General features: G+C 30.0%; 1 protein-coding gene and 1 non-coding gene across 3 annotated transcripts in view; both read right to left on the bottom strand.

Annotated features, from left to right (window-relative positions):
* Jak2 (Janus kinase 2) overlaps window positions 1-26,220 on the bottom strand; it is a 116,219-nt gene that overhangs the window by 11,716 nt on the left and 78,283 nt on the right. For both annotated transcript variants that reach the window (XM_077797025.1, XM_077797026.1), the window contains exons 8-19: window positions 25,948-26,067; window positions 19,604-19,761; window positions 17,524-17,635; window positions 15,231-15,417; window positions 14,428-14,555; window positions 12,123-12,257; window positions 11,263-11,350; window positions 10,373-10,500; window positions 9,484-9,622; window positions 7,672-7,823; window positions 7,382-7,532; window positions 6,404-6,540 (exon numbers count right to left, since the gene is read on the bottom strand). In XM_077797025.1, coding sequence (XP_077653151.1) covers window positions 6,404-6,540; window positions 7,382-7,532; window positions 7,672-7,823; window positions 9,484-9,622; window positions 10,373-10,500; window positions 11,263-11,350; window positions 12,123-12,257; window positions 14,428-14,555; window positions 15,231-15,417; window positions 17,524-17,635; window positions 19,604-19,761; window positions 25,948-26,067 — 1,635 coding nt within the window. The remainder of the gene's footprint in view (window positions 1-6,403; window positions 6,541-7,381; window positions 7,533-7,671; window positions 7,824-9,483; window positions 9,623-10,372; window positions 10,501-11,262; window positions 11,351-12,122; window positions 12,258-14,427; window positions 14,556-15,230; window positions 15,418-17,523; window positions 17,636-19,603; window positions 19,762-25,947; window positions 26,068-26,220) is intronic.
* Window positions 14,295-14,368, bottom strand: Trnav-cac (transfer RNA valine (anticodon CAC)). Its single transcript has one exon. It is a non-coding gene; the product is annotated as a tRNA-Val (tRNA).

Raw genomic sequence — 26,220 nt, 5'->3', positions numbered from 1 at the left:
GAAATACTATCTCAACAAGTGGGTAGGAAACCTATATATTTAATTTTTTCAAAAGAAATTATATAGGCTAAAATGCAAACTATTTCAAAAAGGCATTTTTAAAAAGGATAAACATTAATTACTAATTAATTAATAAATTTAAGCCAAAGGACATGCCAGAGAGTTCTTATATTTCTGTAACTTTCAGAAAGAACTTCTTGAGAATGTATCCGTGATATCATTCTAAGTGATCTGGATGAAATAAGGGTCTGTTACAAACTGAATGCCTTTACTGTCTCAAAGTTTATACCAGGAACCCTAATCCACAATGTGACTGTATTTGGAGATAAGGCCTTGTGAGGAAGTAATGAAATTTAAATGAAGTCATTAGAGTGGGTCCTAATGTAAATAGGTTAGTGCCCTAAAAAGAGCTGAAAGAAACACTAGAGCTTTCTATCCCATGGGAGGACACACTAAGCAGGTGCCTTTGAAAGCTAGCAAAAGACACTTCACCAGAAAACAAACTCTGCTGGAAGTTTTATCTTGGACTTTCTACCCTTCAGAAATGTGAGAAATAAACTGTTGTTTAAACTACCCAATCCATATTATTCTGCTATAGCAACCCAAGCACTAAATACAGAATCTTATCTATTTAAGAAAATAAATTTTTAACTTATGGGGATGTTCTTACATTTTTTTTAAAAGAGATCACCTTTAAGAAATTCATTCTCCTTTTACTTAGACTCAAGTTATTTATGTAGAATCTGTATGTCAACATATAAAATATAAAGTATATAATTTGTATATTAATCAAATCCGTGTATTTTAAATATTACTGTATTCTTAAAGAATGTAGTTAGTTCTTGAGCTACAAGACTATATGAGTGACTAAATTTTCAGTTATATACTTGATGTCAATTTTTAAAAACCAAGACTATATGTAGGCTCAAAGTTAGATCTCTATTTTAGAGAAGGAGCCATGTGCTGCTGAGGAGAAAGTATATTCACTTGTTGATGGATGGAATATTCTATATATATATGTCTGTTATGTCTAAATTATTTAGTTCTATAGTTTCTTTATATAGGTTTTGTTTGGAAGATCTGTCTAGTAGTGAGAGAGGTGTGTTAAAGTTGTCCAGTATTATTGTATTGTGGTCTATTTGATTCTTGAGAAGGGTTTGTTAGATGTACACTGATGCTCCATTGGTTGGAACATAAATATTTATAATTGTTATGTCTTGCTGATATATACTTTCCTTAAGTAGAATGAAATGTCCTTCTTTGTCCCTTCTGATTAACTTTGGCTTGAAGTCCACTTTATCTGAAATGAGGATGAAAAACCCTGCTTGTTTTCACAATCCATATGAGTGATATGTTTTTTCCCATCCTTTCCCCTTCAGTCTGTGGATGTCTTTGCTCATGAAGTGAGTCTCTTGGAGACAGCATATTGTTGGGTCTTGCTTTTTAATCCAATCTGCCAGTCTCTGTCTTTTGATTAATGAATTTAGGCCGTTTACATTCAAGGTTATTATTGAGATATGATTTGTATTCCCAGTCATTTTGATTTATTTCTAGTTTTTAATTTGACTTAGTTTCTCCTTTGGTTAAATATTCCTTTAGTGTAGTCCCTCCCTTTGCTGGTTTTCATTTTTTTTCACTTCATCCTTATGGAATACTGTATTGAGAATTTTCTATAAGTAGAGATTTTTTAGTTGTAAATTCTTTTAATTTTTGTTTATTATGGAAGGTTTTAATTTCATCTTCAAATCTGAAGCTTAACTTGCTAGATATAAAATTTTTGGATGACATTCATTTTCTTTCAGAACTTGAAATATATTATTCCAGAACCTCCTATATCTGAGGGTCTGGGTTGAGGAATCAGTTGAGATCTGAATTGTTTTCCTCTTAAACATAATTTGATTTTTTTCTCTCACGGCCTTTAAGATTTTATACTTATTCTTTGGGTTAGTTATTCTCATTATAATGTGTCTTGGTGTAGGTCTGTTATAATTTTGTACATATAGACCATATTTTATGCCACAAAGCAACTCTTAGTAAATACAAAAAAATGGAGATAATACCCTGCATTCTAACAGATTACAATGGGATGAAATTAGAAGTCAACAATAAAATAAAAAATAGAAGCTACTCCAACAAATGAAACTAAATAATACACTATTGAATAACAAATGGATAGTAGAAGAAATCATGGATGAAATTTTAAAAAATTCTTAGAGGTAAATGACAACACCAGAACAACATATCAAAATCTCTGGGATACTATGAAGGCAGTACTAAGAGGCAAGTTTACTGCATTGAGCTCATTCACTAAAAGAATAAAAAGTCAACAAATAAATGATCTAACACTACATCTCAAAGCCCTGGAAAAAGAGGAACAAATCAATACCCAAAGCAGAAGGAGATAGAAAATAATTATGATCAGAGATAAAATTCAATGAAATTGAAACAAAAGAAATAATAATTGGGAAAAAATGACAAAACAAAAAGTTGGCTCTTTGAAAAAATAAATAAAAAGATAAACCCCTAACAATGGTAACAAAGAGAAAAAGAGAGAAAACTCAAATTACTAAAATACAAGAGGAAGAAGGAAATATCACAACATACACATCTGAAATTCAGAAGATAATTAGAAACTATTTTGAAAAATTATACTCCAATAAAATAGAAAATATCAAAGACATCAACAAATTTTTAGAGACATATGACCTACCCAAACTGAATGAGGAGGTCATACACAATTTAAGCAGATCAATTTCAAGTAATGAAACAGAAAACGCCATCAAAACCCTACCAACCAAAAAAAGCTCAGGATCAGAAAAACCTTCCAAACTCATTCTATGAGGCGAATATACCCTCATACCAAAACCAGAAAAAGATACATCAAGGAAAGATCAATATCCTTGATGAACATAGATGCAAAAATTCTCAATGAAATTCTGTCAAATCACATATAAAAACATTTTAAAAAGATAGTGCACCATGATCAAGTGATGCAGGGTTGGTTCAACATATGGAAGTCAATGTTATACATCATATTAATAGACTTAAAAACAAAAATTATATGATCATCTCAACAGATGCAGAAGAAGTATTTGACAAAATACAGTATCCATTCACCTTCAAAACACTAGAAAAAAAAAAAAAACGAGGGCTAATAGGAACATACCTCAACATTGTAAAAGCTATATATGCTAAACCCAAGGGCAGCATCATTTTAAATGGAGGAAAATTGAAAGCATTCCCTCTAAAAACTGGAAAAAGACAAAGATGTTCTCTTTCTCCATTTCTATTCAACATCATGCTTGAAACTCTAGCCAGAGCAATTAGAAGAAAGAAATTAAAGGGATACAAATAGGTAAAGAAGAACTCAAACTATGACTATTTGCTGATGACATGATTCGATATCTAGAAGATCCAAAAAGTTCCACCTGGAAACTTTTATTTATTTATTTATTTTAAGAGAGAGAGAATTTTTTAATATTTATTTTTCAGTTTTTGGCGGACACAACATCTTTGTTTGTATGTGGTGCTGAGGATTGAACCCGGGCAGCACGCATGCCAGGCGAGCACGCTACCGCTTGAGCCACATCCCCAGCCCCACCTGGAAACTTTTAAAACTAACAAATGAATTCAGCAAAGTAGAAGAATATAAAATTAATATCCATAAATCAAACATATCCCTGTATATCAACGATGAATCCACTGAAAGAGAAATAAGGAAAACTACCCCATTCACAATAGTTGAGATTGTTAATTACAAATATGAGATTGTAAGGAACATTTACAAAATGGAAATTTTCTAAAAACAGAAACATACCCTAATAATACCAGAAAATATTCCTAAAAATAATTTTATAATATTTTGATACAAACAGGTATATCACAATTTACTACAGGCCTGTTTCACTTAGGAATATTTTCTGGGTAATTCTAAACCAATTCTCACTAAGTACTAAATAATAACACAGTGTTGCATTCTTTTCCATAAATTTTTATTTTTTATTTTTGGGGCCTCATGCATCCTAGGCAAATACTCTACCACTGAACTACATCACTAGTCTTGCATCCTATTTTTTAAAAATATCATTCAAATTATGACCAAAAGTATGTAAGAGCCATCTATGTATGACCAAAAGTATGTAAGGGCCATGTTAATGGAATTTTATGTGAAAAGCAACTTGCATTAAGGAAGCTATGAACTATCTCAAAATTAAACAACAATCAAGCATATCACAAATATGTATAAAATAAGTAATGTTGACATTTTTTCCAATCACATCTTAAGAAAATCTTAGAAACTGTGATCAGCATGGAATTTAAAACGAATACATTCTTATCATACTTTCTTCCAAGGCTGTCTAGTTCCTAGAGTGCTCTTTAGATTGAAAAAGTTCTGATTCTAATAGCAACCATGATTTTTCACTTTAGATTATGGAATTTGAAATACTGAATTTTTTCCTAGAAAGTCAAAAAAGGTCTTTTGTTGTTGTTGCTATTGTTTTGTCTTCAGTTTTATTAAGGTAAAACTGGCAAATAAAAATTGTGTATATTTAAGTTATATAACATGATGATTAAATATATATGTATACATTGTGAAATGATTACTTTAATCAAGCTAATTGATATAGAAAGGGTCTTAATCATACAAATGTTCACATATTCATGTTCATATTAAGAAGAGGTATAAGAAGAAAATTAAAAAGCTAATTGAAAATATCACTTTCAACTGAGTACAATGAAATTTCACTAGATTTCTTCCCTTTACTTCAAATAAATTAAACTTTTATTTCTAAAACTTTCTTTGTACTCTACCAAAACAAAAATTTCTAAGAGAGATAATAATACCCATTAAAGGCTATATCTAGGGACTAGAGAAATTAAATTGTTCAGAATCATAGGTAAAATAATTTTAAGGCTCTTAGGATTTTGACACCAAAAATTATGATCAAATGTTCCAATGACTAGTGTTTATGGACATGAAAATATCTGAATACAACTAACAACAAATTGAGATGTATTCAACAATAAATCCATGAATAAGTCATACTGTATTAATTTCTGCCTTTTACATTAATCATTTATACTTTTGCCATGTGATCAAAATAAAACCTTTGAGTGGAAAAAATAATAATTTTATGTCTTAATGGCACAATATATGATTTGCCACAGAAAGACACTAGAAGATGCCAATATAACTGAAGCATATTTACACCCAAAAAAATAAAAATCAAAGAAGAAATGGACAGAAGAAATAGCATGGAATTAGAAGTAGGGAAACAAAGGCTCTCATCACATCTGCTACTATCTTGCTGTATAACCACTGGCCAATTATTTAACTTCTCTATACCTCAATTTTTCTTGTCAAAAAATAAAGAGATTTATTATTGTATCTAAGGAATCATTCCCCAAATTGTCCTAGAAAACACTTTCAATAAAATGACAATAAATAATTGAGAGGGACATTGAAAAGTCTTCCATGGTCTAATTAAGTTTAGATACACTACATACTACCAAGAAATTGATTCTAGTGACATATAATGAGGCTAAAGTCAGCTAGTTTGTTGGAGGACTCTAAGATATTTCTCAATGATCCTCACCTTCCAGTATTCATGTTCTTACATAAATCTCTTCCTTTAGCATGTGAACTAGATTTCTTGACTCACTTGTGAAGAAGAAAATATTGCAAGAGTGTGATGATGTGCTTTCTGATACTATGTTGTAAAAAGACCATGGCTCCCACCTTGGGTTCTGCTCTCAGCTGCTCTATTATGAAGCATCCCTGTGGAGAGGTCCTTGTAAGGAACCAAGAAATAAGATCTGAGGCTTTCAATGGCCATGTGACTGAGTTTGGAAGTAGTTCTTCCCCTAGTAGAGCCTTCAGATGAGACTGTGAGGCCTGATACCTTGAATAGCTAAATTGTTGCCAGGTTCCTGACTCACAGAAACTGGAGATAATAAATATTTGTCTGCAGCTGCTCTGCTTCAGGGTAATTTGTTATACAGCAATAGATAACCAATATAACCCAATACCTAGACTTGTATGTGTTTTTTTATTGCTATATCCCTTCAAATGTTCTCAAGAGTATTTTACAAATAAGGAACAAACAGAAAAGTATTAATGTAGTTAAGTCAAGCAAGAGTCCCACAATCAAATAAATTTGGGAATTACTGCTCAATTTAATATCCTCTTGAAGATGTTCATTGCATATTACACAATAAAGGCTCTGAGAAGTTCTTCATTTCTTTCCTTCAGTTCTTTATTTCACAGAACATGTCAGACCACTAAGCCTTTATTCTAAAAACACCCCTTAAAATATTTATGTAAAGTGAACTTTAGAGACTCTTAAAAGCCTTTTTTATTCTCACATAAAATGCTATACTCTATTTGAAAAACTTAAGATACCTTGCCAAGTTGCTGTAGAAATTTCAAATGTCTCTCTTCAAATTGTGTAGGGTCTCTGTCTTCAAATGCACCAGAAAACCCTAGGGCACCAATCCTCATGTTTGGTAGCATGTCATTTTCTGTTAATAGTTCATAATCTAGAGAAATACAGAAAAATACCATCTAAAGTTGGCAAATCCATTCTTTGCATTGAACTGATATACATTCAAGCTGACAAAATAATAAGAGTGAGTTAGAAATACTAAATGATATAAGAAAATGTAAATGGTTAGATTATCTTAATAGAGCCTTTATTTATTACTCATATCTGATTCACTTTCAAGAAAAATTTTACAAAGAATGAATGATAATTTTACAAAGAATGAATGATTATTTTACAAAATAGGTAATTTTAATATTTAAAAAATAAGGTATATATTCTGATTTTTGTGGTGAGAATGGTGAGTAGGACTGAAGCAGGAAGTACCCATGGGGAAAATACATGTGTATTTAGCTCAATATTTTAAAGCAGATAATAACAACCAAAACCAAATTCACTTCATGTTTAGAAAATCAATCATTAATAAAATATACAGAAACCAGTTGAAAACCTAAAGAACTAGTATTAAAAAAAAAGCAATGTAGTCAAATAAATATTTGTACCCAAATAAACATGCTTCTCATTACCTGGCAAACTAAAATTAAGTTGGAGTCTAATACTCCCATGTTGTGGGCATGTAATAAATTCTGTTTCTTTTTCCTTTTCAAATGAGCAAACAAACAAAAAATGAAGTTACTGAAGAATAAAAGGCATTTTTTAAAATAAAAGACTACCCAATCAAGGAGATCAAAATATGTATAAAGCATGAGAAATCATATAAATTAAGAATGCCTAGAAGATATCATAAAACTTTTTGATAGGGATTGCAGAATTAATAAAGTTTATTAAATACAGCAAAGAAAGATAGTGATCAGTATGATGACTTAATCAATACATACCTGGAGTAAATAAACTGTTAAGATCTCGTATAATGGCTCTGAAAGAAGGCCTAAAATCTGGTTCATAATCCATGCAATTATTTATAAGGTTTGCTAATTCTGTCCACTTTGGTGCAGGAAGCTGATGCCTATCTTCATAAAACTGTAGCTTCTACAATTAAAAAACAAAATGCTGAAAATAAATTGTATAATGATATACAACATTCTTATTAAAATTAATGTGTTAAGAAATATCAAATCATCTGGAAGAAACATGAAGGATCATTCTAGAGTCAGTCTGTACAACTTACTCTTTGAGAATCTAGAGCATTCAGAGGCTTATCTCCTCCACTGCAGATTTCCCATAAAGTGGTGCCAAAACTCCACTTGTCTGTTGCCAAATTTAGATTTTTAGGATTTTCAATGCATTCAGGTGGTACCCACGGTATTCTCTCCTGAAGAACTTTTAAATGATAGGGACAAAGTATAATAGTTAATAATCCCCAGAAATAAACCAGTGTTTTACATGCAAATAGTTTTCAAATTTATTTGAATAACTGAGTCTTATTTTGTTGGAGGGGGAATACTCATGCTCACAGTTGCATAAGCTTGGAAAGTACATTTGAGATAATGTAATTCAATATTGCAGCTTTTACAATGACAATATTGAGATGAACAAAAACTGACTAATTTGTCAAAAAGTTACACAATTTGTTAGCAGAATGGACAGCATCAAAATCCTATACAAGGAATTCCTTATCACTTAAACTTCTTTGCTTTAAACCTTAGCATCTCAAATGGCATACTGCTTTCTCTATCTCTTCCCATTAGTTCACCTTTCAAAAAAATTTTTTTAAAAAAACTACAAAATTTGCCCTAAATACTTCCTGATATTTAAAATTTTTCTTTATAATGTGAAAATAGTAAATGTGTTGTTAAATGACTGAAAGTGCTTAATGATTTATTAGCAGTGGCCATCCTGACTTTCAGATAAACAAGGATCAACAGACATTTACCATAACATGAAGTGAATGACTAAATTATACTAAAATATTCTAGGTATTGATAAATTGTTTTCTGCTCGGATCATGGAAGTTCCAAAGTAAAGTTTCTGTGGTCCATGACTGCAACAGAAAGATGATATTCAAAGAAAGAAGAAGCAATATAATTCTATCCTCTGATATTCTAGCACAGCTAGACGAATAGATTGTATATACATAATAATACACTATTATATTTTTCAGTATATTTTGGTAAAGCAATGTGAATATTTTTGCTGTATAATCAAGATTAAAGAGGACATCAATTCCCCTCCTCTTCATCATATGAATATATTTTTTCTCTCTTTATCTCCCATGGGAAAGGGTAAAACTTCCTTGAGTGCCAGATCTAAGACCCTATAAGATTTTCTGCCCTATAGTATTATTATTGTCTGTTATTGTCTATACTATTATTGCTGTCTTCACTTTTGGATAAGCCATCAAGTTTAAGTACTATTGGATCAAGTAAGATACTGTACATCAATTCCAAAAAAATTGATCATTTTAGATTCTAAATTAGAACATTTCATTAGAAAATTTAGCTAAGATAGTGAAATACAATTATAATATTATTTGGACACTACCACGGCCAAAAAAAAAAAAAAAATCTCTCAACTCTTTGAAACTTTTACTATTAACTTACTGTGTAAACAGAAGATTAACAGGCACACAATAAAAGGCTTTTTTAAGAAGAGTTATTAATTGTCAGAATTAGCCAAATAATTAAATGAGATCTCAAGCTGGATAATATCTCTTTTCAAACAAAAAGTTTTTTAAAAGTAACCAGAGAAAGGGAAATTTTAAACATTTACCCTGGCTCAAAGAATAATATTAGAAAATTTCAAATTAAAATGAAATAAAATCTCATTTTCCATAAAATAATTATGGACCAAAATTCCATAACATAATTAGAGACCAAAACTGTTTTTTTAAAAATTATCTCACAGTCCACAGTGGCATGCTTATCATGAAGAAGAAATGGACAAAGACAAGATTGTAACTGTAACTTAACTGAAACTGTTAAAAGGGATAGCTTAATATTGTTATTTAATCAATGTTAAATGCAATCCCTATTGAACTTACTGTCCTTTGGTAAAACTGTAATACTAATGCCAGGGTCACTAAGTTTGATGAAAGGAGGATTTCCTGTTTTCCTGTCTTCTTCTCTGATAAGCAGAATATTTTTGGCACATACATTCCCATGAACAAGGGATTTTTCTTCCTATTAAAGTTAAAAGGACATACATTGAAATATCAATCCACAAGTATTTGAGCATTTAATTTGGTCCAGACCCCAAAGTAGATTTAAAGAAGAAAGAAAGATATGTAAGATAGCATAATAAATATTAACATGGTAGCATGCTTTGAGACAGTAAAAGTTTTTATGACAGTACAGTTTTCATTTGCACTTTATATAACACAGTAATTTATACCCAGGATGAATAAATAAAAGCTACCCAGTATTACTTCACTTTCCAAAGCTGAGATTCTAAACAGTATATATTTCTAGATGGGAGGAAGTATTGTTTTCAGTTCAACAATAGGACATAGGTACATTCTGAGGGGTCTGAAAACTGGGTTGACTCTCTAATATTCTGCTTCTCTGTCAACACTGCTTTCTACTGGTCATAAGGTTCAACTGTCCCCAAACACTGTAACAAGGTATTTTCTGCTATCCACAGCAACACAACATATTTCAGCATAATTTTTGGTTAAATTTTCTAACCCAACTGACACACTACAGATTGTCCAACAGTAGTTCTATGAGACCAATGGGATGAAAAAACTGTTTCTTTCCAAAGGCATTTTATTTAAAATGTATATATAAAATAATCCCTTTCATCACCTAACACAGATTTTTTTAATGACTCAGCATCTTACAAATTTATTTCTTTTTGCCAGATCAACATAATTTTACAGTGCTTCATAAAATAAAACAATAAGTTGTGATAAAAAAATGCTAATTACTTACTAGAAAATGCATGGCCCATGCCAACTGTTTAGCCACTTCAAGTTTCCATAATATATTTATAGAATTTTTATTCTTTTTCAGATATGTATCTAGTGATCCATATTTTACAAACTCCTGAACCAGAATATCTGCATTAAAATATAGGTAATAATAATAGGGCTCAAGTATAAACATAATTAAAAATGTATGTTTTAAACTTTTATAAATATATTTATAGTTATCTTTGGATATCATAGATAAATTAAAACTAAGCAAAATTCATTAATATAAATGAAATATAATGAATATACAGAATTTTTAGTTTTTAGTTTATTCACAAGAGTAAGATATAGCAATATAAACAATTATATATAATATTTTAAATAATCACATGTAATATATATTATACAATATTATATATGCTATTACTCTAGTACAGATAAAGACTATTTCTGATATCAATATCTAATAATTCCAGTCAGTTCCATTAATAATTCAGTCTTATTTATATACTTTGTCTTTATGATTCTAAATAAGGAATTATTTGGAATTATTTGAAAGGGCCAATTGTTTCAATGTTGTACTGAACCAGCCAAAATCTGTATTGCCATGGTAAACATAAAAGGTTGTAAGATGTTTGTTTACAATAATATTCTATTGTTTAGTCATTGTAACAAAAGGTGTATTAACTGTCTTCTGCATTTTAACTTCATTCATTGGGTTCCTTTTCAACAAGGCATAACTGCACAGTCCTAAAATGTTTTCTGGTTCAACAATATTTAATACCTACTAAATTATAGTTTACACTGATACCTAACTGCAATCATGAAATTGAATTTTCTATATAAGCAAGAATGGATTCTCTGGGAGAGGCATGACACTAGCATAAGAAAGCAAATGGTTTTACTTACTCTCGTCTCCACAGACACATACTCCATAATTTAAAACCAAATGCTTATGAGAAAGCTGGCTCATCATGCTTGCTGCTTCAAAGAAAGACTGGGGAAAGAAAAATAACAAGACATGCAAAAAATTATTGTGTGACTTTTATTCGTTAGTATCCATAGTTCAGAAAGATACTCTCTGCCATTGAAGAAATGCACTTTCTCCTATACTCAGCAGGCTACAGTGTGTTTTGGTACCCTTATATGGACTTGCAACTGACATCAACCTTAATTTTCATGGTGAGGAAACCCTTAAGTAAGTCTGGAATACGGAGATAGCAATGAAATAAAGCAACAGTGGTAAAGAGTACTATGAACAATGCAAGTCAAACAGGCTTAGACCTAGAACTCCTGGAATACAGAGAGACACCAGACATGTGATATGGAACTAAAGTAGGAGGATGTAAACTTTAAACAATGGTTCCTAAATAATTAAGAATGGTCTCTGTGCAAATAAATAACACCTATCTTGGGATACTGGTATAGTATTGATATCACTCTAACAACCAAACTTTGACAAGAATTTCTAATTCTATGAAACCCATAAGGCTCTGGAGAGCCAAGTTTAAAAGCCACTAATTCAGGATATGAAGAGATGTAATAATACCCATAACACAATGCTAAAAGTAATTAATTTGGAAATCAGCTATTATTTTAAAAATTCCTATAATTTTCAATAGCCCCATCAGAATGCATTCTCAGAAAATTCCTTGACACACTTTTTAAAATTACAATTTTGAAAATCTGTATACATAAATCTTGTGTGCATATGAAATCACATCTCTACATAGTATAAACTACATGAACTGCCCAAAGAACATACATACCTCTGAATAATTTCTATGTGCTTTATCCAGAACTTTTAAAAGAACTTCCGTTTCATGCAGTTGACCATAGTCTCCTACTTCTCTTCTTATACCTTTAAAAATTTTTGTAAAAGTGCCTTGACCAAGGCTTTCATTCTTTAAAAGAAAAAAGAGATTAAAAAAATTAGTAAAATGAAGAAAGATGTGGGAAATAGGAAATATAACCAATGATGAAGACAAAAAATACAAGGCCATTGTAAATATTTCCTTTAAAAACTAAACCTAGATTTGAGATTCTAAATTAATTCTTTTATTCTTCTTTAAAAGTAATTAAAGACAGAAAACAAGGATTAATGAATAAAGTACATTTTGGTTCTAGCCTTTTAAAAAATATTCTGCATTGGCTGTAATTATCACTTTTTAGAGTCAAGGTTTACCTACATTTATAGATGAGTCTCTTTTTCTGTTTGCCTTTCCTACTAATGCAAGAAAAAAGTAAATCAGTATGGTCTGGGAAGGCAGAATATCTGACTTGTTCCTTATCATTAAGTAGCTATTTGACTTTATATGGACTATTTTCTCTCTTTGTGCTGCACTTGTCTTGGTTTCTTCATCTGAGGAATAAGGAAAATAACAATCTTTCCCATAGAATTTTTTTAACAATAAGTGAATGAATACATGAAAGCACTATGGTACAGACCATGACACATAATAAATTCACATTAAATAATAGCTACAACTAGTAATAACAGTACCAGTATTTCTTGTGTATCTTCATTGACTGTTGAAAGCCTACACTCTGAAGCAGGATTATCGGTGTCCATATCCAAGCTCTACTCCTTATTAGTTCTGTAATGTTAGTTAAATTTCTTGGCCATGAGATATCATGCCTTTACAGTCTGGGCAATTCTAACATCTCTTCATGGAATTTTAACATCAATTAGTCTTCAAATTTCCCTTCCCTTAATTTCTTTTTCATTTCTTTCTATTTGCTGCACCCTGGATAATTTCTTCAGGTCTATCTTTTAATTCAATAATACTCTTCAGTTATGAGTTATCTGCTTTCTGATCTGTCCATTTCATTTAAATGTCAATGAACATATATTTGATTTCTGTGTCTCCCTCCAACCAGAGTTCTTTATCCTTTAAAATAATGTCTTATTAAACTGGGCACAGTGGCATACACCTATAATCCCTGTGACTCAGAAGGCTTAGGCAGGGAGATTGCAAGTTCAAACCAGCCTCAATAATGTAGGGAGGCCCTAAGTAACTTAGTGAGACAATGTCTCAAAATAGAAAATTAAAAAATGGCTAGAGATGTGGCTCAATGGCTAAACTGATCGATTAGCTTAACCCATGGATTCAATCTCCAGTACCAAATAGTAGTAGTAACAACAACAGAAACAATAATGTCTTATTTTAAGTTGTTTTCATTTTCCCATGTTTTCCACTCCTTTGTTTATCTTTAAATACACGTTTTGCAGATCACACTAGTAGCATAAACTAAAATTCAAAAGCTTATGACTTAAGTTCTTAGAAGAGTCTCTTTTTCCTAAGAGCCCAATTAAAATAGACAATGTTCCTTTTCCTCTCCTTTTGCAAGTGGGTCAATCTTTCTTTTTCCATATATATTTTTTGAATTGAGGATAAATATTCTTGAGGGATATGACTCAGAGATGGTCTCACTTTTAACTCCTATCCTTGCACAGGCCTAACAAATGGCCCTGTTCTTTGTACTGCTTTGAATTTTAAACTCCATGATAAATGAAACTAATCTCCATTCTCCCAACACCAACAGACAGTCAACAGACAGTCAAATCATCAGCTCTTATATACTGTTTTGCTTTCAGTTATTTCCTTACTTTTAATCCCTTGAATTTCCTTTAATTTCTTGAGAACTTGAGATTTAAGATATGTCTTTTATAGATTTTTAAATTTTTATGATTTGTAGAGGAATATTTTTAAATTTCTGGAAAAAAGGCTTTCATTCTTAAAATAATTAATTTTGCTAATTTCTCACATAAGATTGGTATATTCTTTATAAGAAATAAAAATATTTAAATTGCAAGTAAATTTTAACAATATGGTTTGTAACAAAATAGTTCCAAATGTCACATGAATATACGTAGGATAGTAAATCAAGAAAATAGTTATTGTTTTAACACTTGTTTTTTTTTTTTTTTTTTTTTTTTTTTGAGGTGCTGGGGATTGAACCCAGGGCCTTGTGCATGTGAGGCAAGCACTCTACCAACTGAGCTATATCCCCAGCCCACTGTTATTGTTTCAAGAGGATAAAAAAGACAATAATAAGTATCTAATGACTTACGAATATTAAATCTTCATTTCTGATTTTGTGAAACACCATTTGGTTCACATTATTATGCCTCTGTAATGTTGGTGAGGTTGGTACATCAGAAATGCCATTGGTTCTGAAGACCAGAAGATTTGATTTATCTAGGAGAAAAACAATAAAAATATATTTTTGTATATATATATGTGTGTGTTTATAACTATATATATCATCAAAACACACTGAAAATACGAATTGCTCCAAAGATGAATAAAATGAAATGTGTTCTATATGTAAAAAAGTCTTAATAACTCATTATTGTTAATCTTTTTTCCTAGAAAATTACTTTAGGGATATATTCATTGAACTTTTAAGTACTCTTACTAATTATTTCATACATTCAAAATCATAATCTCTTCCTTAACAAATATAATTTTTTCAGCATTTCAATAATTTTAATAAGACTTCTTAACTCAATAAATTACCAATCTATTTTTTTAATATAGAAAGTAAAATCCTAAAAGCATCTTTAAGTTTATATTTAAAAACACCTGAGAATTTGGTAGTGAGAACTTCCAGTTCAATAAGTAAGCAACTGATTTATACCAAGTAATTATTATCTTTAAAATGTCATTTTTACAAACACAGAAATTCAAGTCACTTATATACAACTCAAACCAAACTATACAATCCTATTTGATGATGTTTGCATGATAAAATGAGACAAATTTAATTTGGTTTTGGACTACTGCTTTAATATTTCTTTTGAAATCCATGTATTTAAGTTACATCCCACCACATGCAAGACCAGTAATTTTTTTAAATAACTAGAAAATTACCTTTTGGCTTTGGGGGACAGCATTTAGTAAACTGGAAAATTATATTGTCTGAGCGAACAGTTTCCATCTGGTAGCAATTCAAAAGATCTTTAAGATTACTGAAATTCTTCTTAGTTCCACTGAGATTATATTCTCTATTTTCATTTTTAGTAATCAAACAGTGTTTATATTCAATGACACTTTCTTGCTACAAAGTTTAATTATAAAGACAGAGAGGAAAAATCACAATAAACATCATAGTGATTATTCTGTCAAAAAAAATCGCAAAACAATCAACAGAATATTCAGACATTTGAACTGTGAATCCTAAAATAAGTGCTGGTATAGTGATATAATCAAGAATTTCCTCAAAAAAAGCATAATTATAATGTCATATAGCCTCTTACTAAAAGTAAGAAAAATTAATAGTAATTTATTAGATGAATAATATATAAAATCTAAACCTAGTGTTATCGTGGTCCTTCATAAGTTTGCTTCTCCCTCTATGTTCAACCTCAGTTCCTGCCCCTTCCAACATGCAATCTATTTTATAGCCAAATTAAATGACTTAAATAATTTCAAGTACCTACCACACTGTTCATACCTTGGTAACTGTATTTGCCATTCCTCTACTATGATTGTACACCCTCCCTGAAATGAACAGTTACTCATTCCTTAAAAATCAAATCAAGCTCTACTTTTTCTGTAAGGTCCTAGCAACAGTTATCCATTTCACAGAAAAGTTACTGAATACTTATTCCATTGCACCACTATTGTATTTGTTATAATTATCTCTAATATGGCACTTCTAATATTTGGCAGTTTTAAAATATTAGTATTATGTGCTATACTATGAATTTGTTCTTCCATCTATTTTGGGGGTGGTAGTAGGGATTGAATCCTATTAAATGCCCTAGTAAGGGCAATTAACCACTGAGCCATATCCCCAACCCTTGTTTATTTTTTATTTTGAGACAGAGTCTCACTATGCTACTTAGGGCCTTGTTAAGTTGCTGAGGTTGGTTTTGAACTTGTGATCTTCCTGTCTCAGTCACCCAAGTTGCTGAGTTATCTTACTGTTTTTAAGCTGCTTTTTATAAGCATATTCATTCCACTTAGAACCATTTACAAAACATCTACCAGACTCTCAATTTCAATTTCAAATGTTTCCTACTCCAAAAGACCTTTCTTAAAAATTGCAATCCTTTTTGTTATTGTCTATATTTGTCAATGCTAAGTTCAATGTTGTATTTTTTCTTATTTTTAAATTTTTTACTTTCAAAAGATAAGTTTCTCAAATATAGGGTTATATTGTATGTTCCCTAATGCCTATCATTCACATTGTAGTGGGCACATGTAGTAAACTATATATACATTTTGAATTTATAACTCAGTGTAATGAATTGTTAAATGTATAATAAAAAGATACTCTAAAATTAGAATATATTATCAACTTTATACAATAGTAAATGATGAGAGGAAACATCCAACCCTTTGTAACTATAATGTTCTAATTTTTAAAAAAGAAAAACTAAAAAATGGTAAATGATGGAGTAATCTACTTTCTATACTGATAATTAATCCATTCTCTACTTTTACTAAATATAAGATGGTTGCTTTTATAATAATTTTATTACCTTACTTTCTCTATTTGTAAAAAGTAAAGTGTATCTAGATGTTGTTATAAAGGCTCTCAGAGTTTAAACAATGAAATTGCCTTATAAATGGTATTATCTTTTAAGATAATTTCAGGTACTAAGTAAATCTTAAATAAGGTTGAAAATTATATTAACAATGAGGTTTCACTGCAGTTTTTCACTTAAAACAAATTACAAATCATTATTCTTAAAATTGGAAAATCACTAGTTAAAAGTGCTATGATGATTCTATTTCTTTATTATTGTTCTGTTTTGCTCTAATTAGTAACTGCTGCTAGTAAACAACAAATTTACTTCTAATTTATTTTATTCTACCTGGGAGGGTACAGATTTCCATTTTTGTGAAGAGACCACCAGAAATCTGATGAAATGCCATTTGACACAGTGATAACACCCAAACATCAAACAACAAAAAAAGAAATGCCAAATAAAACCATAGAAGAACATTATATATCATTTTATACTTTAATGAAAACACTAGGAATTATATATTTATTTATGCAGAATTCCTGAGGTAAATGACACATTATCACGACAGTTATATCCAGAGCTGTAAATCTGCATATTAAAAATAAATACTGTATGGTAGATAAATATGAAGAGGAAAGCACATGGACTAAACAACATGCTACTATTAATAAATGTGATATACTAACCTCAACAGCAAAAGTCAGAAAATACTTATTAAAGTCCTTAGGACTACATCGAAGTACATACAGCCCAGTCTGATTACCTGCTTTTTTCAGTTTACTGATGGCAAAATCCATTCTAAAAGGTAAAGAAGAAAGAATTTGAAGGCTAGAAAGCACCATGACGTTATGATCAAATGTTATCCAAAAATTCAGAAATAAAAATCTAAAACCCTCAGAATTTTTAGAAGACTTCTCTACTTTAAACGTTTACAATAATCTTTCAAGAAAAAAATTAAAGTACCAAGCTATTTTACAATAAGTTCAAAATAATTCAAGGCAATTATATTACTTTAAAAACACAGAAAAGATATTATGAGATAAAAATCACAAAAAATTTCACTCAAATATTTTGCCTCTGATCACGGATTTAATATTTGAAAAATCATACTCACTCTCATAAGATTTCATTCAACTATGCAGACAACATATCAGAAATACTCCTCATGTCTCTTGTATCATAATTTAAGTTACTAATACCAACAATTATGTGCACTACTTTAACATTTAGTACAATATCAAAGTCTAACAGAAGGCTTGTGAGTAGCTGGAGACTAATGAGTTTTAAATTTTTCTACATTTTTGAAGCTACACATCTTAAAAGAAAAGCAAAATATAATCTGCATGAAAGCAAGAACCATTTCTATTTCAGGTGTCACCATATTTCTCATGCACAGACCAGTGCTTACATTTAGTAGGTACTCAGTAAACATTCTATAAATAAATAATGGAGATAAGGGTCAGGGAAAGGATGACTGAAAGGAGTTTTTACACTGTTGAACATATAAATTACAAAGATAAATTTCAAGAAGTTCAACCTTGTAGTAACAACTATATTTATTACTAAGTAAACACTGAGCACAGCAGCAAGTCTTAAATATTATTCAAGATACATTTTCTCAAACATTTAAGTGTAGGTTAAGTTCAAGACACATGCTCAGAATACCAAATCTTTTTTTGTATTCAGGTTCTTCAAATATGATACCAATCATAAAGAACACCCTATCTGAAAAATAACTAGAACTTACATTAAATAAATTTTATACATCACAGCTAGCTTTACCCAGTGTTAAAGCCAGGTTCTATAATTGTGTAGGTCGATATAGAAGTTATTAGCCATACATAGGTATTTAAATGTAAAGAAATTAAAATTGAATTAAATATAAAATTCAATTTATCAGTTGCAGTAGCCACATTTAAAATGCTAAATAGCCACATATACCTAGTGCCTACTGGATTAAATATCCTATACAAAGAATATTTTCATCACTGATGAAAGTTCTATTGCACAGTCATAATCTAGAAATATGGACATCATATATACATCTTGCACTTGAGACATTGTTGCATTATTCAAAAATAGTAACAATTTTCAAATTTTGACTTGTGGTTCCTTTGCAGTATTTCAAAATTAGTGTAATATAAATTGGAAGTGTTCTTTAAAAAAGAACATCTATGAGTTAACTAAGTATGCAAAAACAACTAAATGTCAAACTTGTATAACAAGTTGTGAGTATTGTAGATTGGGACACAGATGGTAAACTATGTCCAAAATAATTGTTATGTAATCTGACTTATGCAAACAGACTTTATGTCAAAAAAGAAAACATAAATTATAATAATATTTTTCAAGAACTTCTAAACCTACATCTATTTATAAAATTTTCTTTAAATACAGTCATCCCTTGGCATCCATAGAGGCTTGGTTCCAGAATCAAACTCTGAGGTTTTGCTCAAATCCCTTATATAAAATGGCATAATTTTCACATGTAAATATATACATCCTCCTCTATACATTAAATCGTCTCTAGATTATTAATAAAACCTAATAGAATGTAAATTCTATGTAAATAGCTAGTATACTGTGTTGTTTTGGAAATAATGAAAAATAAGGTTGGTACATGTTTAGTACAGACACAAAATTTTTAAAATATATATTTTCAACTATAATTGACTGTATCCATGTATGTGGAATCTAAAGATAAGGGACTGTGCAACACTTGCTTTAAATTTTTTTTTTTTAACTTTTAAAGTTGGTATTACTCACGAAATTGGGCCATGACAGTTGCTCTGTATATTTTCAAGCATTGTTGGAGGTGCTACTTCTTTACAGAGATAATGATGCGCATCTGCAGTTAATCTGTAATACCCATCAATTAATGACACAAAAGACAAGGCTTCTCTCAATGAGCTAAGTTCAATTTCCTAAGCAGAAAAAAAGAAAAATAAGCTGTTAAGTATCATTTAAAAAGTAAATTGAATGCTAAATAATAAAAATTCACTACACTCCATATAATATCATTTCTTCTAATTTTATTTTTTTAAATTGCTTAAAAGTCTTCTGTGATTCCCAGTTACTTTATCATGTACTTCCACTTGTAGTTCACCCTATATCATAATTTTACTGTATTTTCCAATACCCCTATTAGACTAATATGAGTCTTCTCAATTAGAAATTCATTTAATCTGATATAAAAGTTGGTATTGAGAGGTCATAAGCAGTTGTTTTTACATATCTACTGCACACTGCTAAGTATTCATGATATAAATTAAAATGTTAGGATATGTAGCTATGTTTTGATTGTATCATTATGTATGTATGTATATATATATATATATATATATATATATATATATATATAAAACATATACTCAGCCTAAAGTACAGTATTTATATAATGGGAAAACATACATACATACATATATAAAATTACATGTGTATGTGTGTATATATACACACACATATTCAATTTTATTATGTCATGAAAAAATAAAGCCCTATTTAAAACAATAAAAATATGTAGTAGTGAGGACTAAAGTTAACAAAAAAAAATGTGCAAAATGATTATTAGAAAAATTTCAAAACACTTGTGCAACACTTTTTATTTGAATATACAGAAGATTACCTATGTTCCTGCATGGGAAAATTCACCATCATCAAATGTAAAAATCTTCCCTAAGTTAATTTTCCATTTTGTCAAATCCTAAAAATACCAATGAATACTAGAGGACAAGGCAAATATGGGATTCAGAGAACCAGGGATCCAACACAAGAGAGATAAGATGGTAATTCCCAGGATGATAAAAAAGGAATGCTGAAAGATAACAACTGTATCTAGAGAGCTTCCAGGTGAGATTAGGAAAGCCACTAATTAGTGATCAAGGCAGAGCTTCTCTGGAAGAAAGAGACATTATATAATATTTGACGGGTTTGACTATATGAAATTTTATACTGAGAAATGAGCTACTTTACAAAGTCTTTGCAGGGAATGGAAAGACAACTATAAATACAAAGGGGAAAAGCAATAATTAACTACTGGAAAAACAAAAGATTACAAAAGAATGGAAATGTGATCTGAGTATGTTTCTTGGCTCTTCAATAAATAATATTTACATAATCATAGTGGGAACATAGAATAGGGAGTTAGAACAAAAAGTTTAATAAGAAGTATGTGATATGTTTGAATATTTACTTAATAAAATAAAGCCATAAAAATAGTTACTGTAGCTGGGTGTGTTGGTGCACACTTGTACTCCCAGTGGCTCAGTAGACTGAGACACAAGGATTGCAAATTCAAAGCCAACCTCAGCAACTTAAGCAAGTCAGCAAGACACTGTCTCTAAATAAAATATAAAAAGGGTTGGGGTTGTGGCTCAGTGGTTAAACACCCCTGGATTCAGTCCCTGATACAAACATACTCTGTGTGTGCGTGTGTGTGGGGGGGGTTACTGTAAAAGATTCTAGAAGCAAAGTTAAAAGTCTTTGAGAAAAGTTAAAAGCCAGTACAACAAATGATTGATACTCAATATGTATTGGGGGAAAATCCTATAAGTCAACTAAAATTAAAAAGGAAAACTAGTCAAAGGATATGAAAAGGGAATCCATAGAGAAGAAATAAATATAACTACCCTATATAAGCACATAAGACCTGCTCAATCTCAGGTTCCAATTAAATAAATAAAATATAACAAAAGGAATGCATTTTTACTCATCAGTTTTGCAGAAAAATTAAGACTGATAATATCCAGTGTTGGCACAGGTTACAGGGACATGGGGATATACACACATTGGAAACAATGTTGAGACGCACTTTAAAAGTCTATCAAATTATAAGCATTTATATCCTTGACCTAGCAATTTCACTTACTGGTATATCTCTTAATGAGATATTGACATATGTATATAGAAAGCATATTCAAATGCCTTCTTTTAGCATTTTTTGTAGTGACAAAAAAATAGCCAAAATTAAGTGTCTAACAATACAATTATTATTAATTCTAAATTAAAGATATATACAGTATATGATATGTAAAAGTTAATTATAAATTATAGGTTAAGGTATATATACAATATGGAGAAACATGCAATAGTTTTTTTTTAATTAGATCTATATGTACACAGAATGACAAGTCTTTATTTTTTTTAAATCAAGTTCAAGAACGATACATAAAGCATGGCTATATTTTTGTAAATAAAACATTTGTTTTAAATGACAATGAAAACATTTATTTTAATGAAAATGCCATATATGTTGATATGTGTAAAAATACAAAGGCTAGAAAAATACATACACACAGATGGTCACCTATGGAAAGGGGGATAAGACTGAATGAATGTTGATGATAAAGAATAACCTACTTGTTCTTACATTAGAAAACAAAGAAAAGGGACACACATAAGTAAATATAAAACAATACTGACTTAAAACATAAGAGGGGATAAAATGGAATAAAAGTATTTTAACAATCAAAATAAGTCAGAACTAAAACCAAAACAAAATTCATAGGACAATCAGAAGGCAAATAGCAAAATGGCAGACTTAAAACCCAGCTGTGTTAGTAATTATGCCAAATTTAAATGGACAAAATACTATATTAAAATTAAAGATTTTTATTCATAAAAATAACTATTAAAAGTAAGAAGGCAACCCACTAACTAGAAAATAGTACATATTTTAACAGATATCCTACAAAAGACGTGTAACCAGAATTTTTAAGAACTCTACAAATTGACAAGAAAAAAAACAAACAAGTGAATGAAAATGAACAAAAGACTTGTACAAGAACTTCATAAGCAGGCTATTCAAAAGAATAATAAGTATATTAAAAAGTGTTCAACATCATTAATCATCAGGGCAATGAAATAAAAACCACAGTGAGCTTCCAGTATGTATTCACCAAGATCACCTTTTTAGGCACAAAATTATAGCTTGGTGACCATATGGGGCAATTGAAAATTTCATACACTGATGAAAAAAGGTGCATTAGTATAACAACTTTGGAAAACTGTTTATCAGTATCACCATGACTCAATATTATCTCACTCCCAATGTCTACCAACAGAAGAATGAATTTTAAAATGCAATACTGATTGTGGATACTAACACACAACAAGGGTATTGAAGAATAGAAGTTCAGTAGATTGGGCAGAGGGAAGTGAGGGGAAGACAGAGGAAGGGAGAGGGATAAGAATGGGAAAAACAGTGGAGTGAATCTGATACAGGTTTCCTATATACATGAACACACCAAAATAAATCTCCACCATGTACAACCACAAGACTGGGATCCTAATTAGAATAAGATATACTCCATGTTTGTATAAATATGTCAAAATATACTCTCATTTATATCTAAAAAGAATAAGTGTTTTTAAAAATGCAGTACTACCCAGGAATAAAAAAGGTATGAAAATGTAAAATCATGAGTTTTCAGATATGCTAAGAATAAGACCTAGATTTTTAAAAATACATACAATATTATTCCATTTATATAACAGAGCAGAGATAATTGAAGGTAAAAGTCAGAATGATGGGTACCTTAAATTGGAGGCAAGGGTGGGAAGAAGCATGTGGAAATCTTCTGAGAATACTGGAAACAGTCTATACCTTAAACCAGGTATGGCTACACAGGTATGTGCATATGTAAAAATATATTGAGCTATACACCTAAAATTAATGTATTTTACTGTGTTCAAGTTATGTCTCAACAAAAGTAAAAGAAAGAAAAAAATAAAAGAAACAAAAGTAAAAGCTATATTGAACTACCTCGAAATTTAAAACGTCTAGGCATCAAAGGACACAAACAACAAAATAGCAAAGCATACTATGAATAGAAGACAATATTTGCAAACCTATGTCTGATAACGGGTTAATGTCCAGAATATAAATAACTATTACAATTCAACAACAAAAAATGGCAGCAAGTACATGAAAAGATGACCAACACCACTAACCATTGGGAAAATGCAAATTAAAACCATAGTGAGATACCACTTCATTCCCATCAGTAGGGCTATTATTCAGAAAACAGAAAACAAAAAGTGTTGGTGAGAATGTGGAAAACCTAGAATGCTTGTGCACTGCTAGTAGGAATGTAAAATGGTACAGCTACAACAGAAAATAGCAGGATGGTTCCTCAAACAATCACATACAGAATACCATATGATCTATCAACTTTATTTCTTGGTTTATCTCCAAAGAAATTGAAAGCAGGGTCTTGAAAAGATATTTGAACATACACATTTACAGCAATGTTATCTACAATAGCCAAAAGGAGTGGAAACAACCCAAAAGAGTATTGATAGATGAATAAACAAATATGACTATATATATATATATATATATATATATATATATATATATATATATATATATACATACATACATACAATGCTATATACATATCTATTTTAAAGGAAGGAAATTCTGATACATGTTTTAACATGGATATATCACATGCTAAGTGAAATAATACAATCACAAAAAGATAGTATTGTGTGATGCCACTTATAAGAGGTTTCTAGAGTAATCAAATTTATAGAGACAGAAAATAGAATGAGGTTGCAATAGTTTTTAATGAGTACAGAGTTTCAGTGTTGCAAAAATAAAAAGTTCTAGAGATTGGATGCACACCAATGTGAATATAGTAAACATTATTGAACTGCATGCTTAAAATGTTTATGAGTCTAAGTTTTATTTTGTATATATTTTACTAAAATTTTAAAACAATAAAAAGACAAAAAATGCCAGAGTAAAGAGAAAAATGGTAATAAAAACATAAAACTAACATATAATAGACAAGGAAAATGTAAGAATAAACAAAAATTAGTCACTTTCTTATATCCAGCAACAATTTATTCGACAAATAAACTGAGAAAAGTTCTTACTTCTAATAAATAATAGAAAAGCATAATACATCATTAATAAAATTCAGCAAGAAACATGATACATCAAAATGAAGAAAACTATCAAGTTACTGAAAAACAATATAATACATGGATACAAGAGAAATATGAGGTATTCCTAAAATATATGTTATATGGGAAAGAAACATCAACTCTCCCAAAATTAATCTTTGGTGCAATTACAACAAAATGTCAATGTAATATTTTTAAGAAGCTTTAGGAATACTCACAATTAAGAACTTAGGTTATCAAATAATGGATTCAAATTTAAATAGCCTTAACATTTTACCAATACTGTGACCTCGGAAAGATATTTAACTTCTCTGTATTGCAGACTTCATAAATTAAGCCAACAAGTCCACACACCTTTCCATAAGGAATATTACTAAAGAATATTCACATTAGCATCAACATACTTTTCCAGAAATATTTATTATAGATGTAGAAGGGGGTTGATAATTATTAAACACCCTTTCATCCATCCATGAAATTTAATCATACTCCTAAACTAGCTCCTAGAACACTGTGCAAAATGCAGGAAGTACAAACACACATGAAAATATAACTCTTGCCTTCAAGAAGTTCAGAGCCTACTAGATAGTAGGTATACTTTATCGTGTTTTTATCTAAGAATGGGAAAATGTGCTGAATAAAGTGAATTATAAGTCAGTTATTTTTTTAGTAATCTTTTAGAATCAATCATGTCTTACAGATTGAGTGAAGCTGACCTGGGATTGGTTTGTATTTTGTCATAAAAATTCCATATAATATTGCTTTATTTTTGTCATTTAATTAGGCAGAATGGTTGGCATTATGCACATCCCTCTTGATTAAAAAAAAATAGCCAAGAATGAGTATTACAACAGGCAACTAGCACAACCCAGAGTCAGAGGGAGTGGGGAAAAGAACTGGTGCTTTGTTAATCACAAAAAAGTACAAAAAACTGTGGGAAGAGTTTTTGGTAAAAAGTGAGGTGAAAGTTTTAAAAAAGTTCACTGAACTGATAATTATGTTTAGAGCTATATTAATAACTATAATTTAAAAAGTAACTTTAATGTTGTCATGTATAACTAATTAGAAATAATAAAAAAGATTTTTAAAAAGTAACTTTGGTATTTTAAAAAAGTAAATTTGGCTTTTGGATTCTGAAATATTTATTTCTGATAGATGTTTAATGTAACCACTATTTAGCCATAAAACAAACTTACCAAATTTTTACCATCTTGTTTATGGATAGTTACAATTCTACTTTCATTTGAGCCTTCCTGGTTTGCTTGCTTAATACTGACATCAATAACTTCAGGAAAATCACAATATAATTGTAAATTCTGTAATTAAAAGCATTTAAAATTTAACAGTTATGGAACCATTTTTAAATAAAACTTATAAAAGAGACAACATTGGTTCAAAATTCTTTAAGAAATACAAATTTTATTGATAACAATAGATAAGCATTATGTGATTCCTTCTTCCAAAATTCT

Source organism: Urocitellus parryii, chromosome 4 (assembly GCF_045843805.1).
Source record: "Urocitellus parryii isolate mUroPar1 chromosome 4, mUroPar1.hap1, whole genome shotgun sequence".
Lineage (NCBI taxonomy): Eukaryota > Metazoa > Chordata > Mammalia > Rodentia > Sciuridae > Urocitellus > Urocitellus parryii.
The sequence above is the reverse complement of the archived record's forward strand: the minus strand, read 5'-3'. Positions and strand labels throughout refer to the sequence as shown.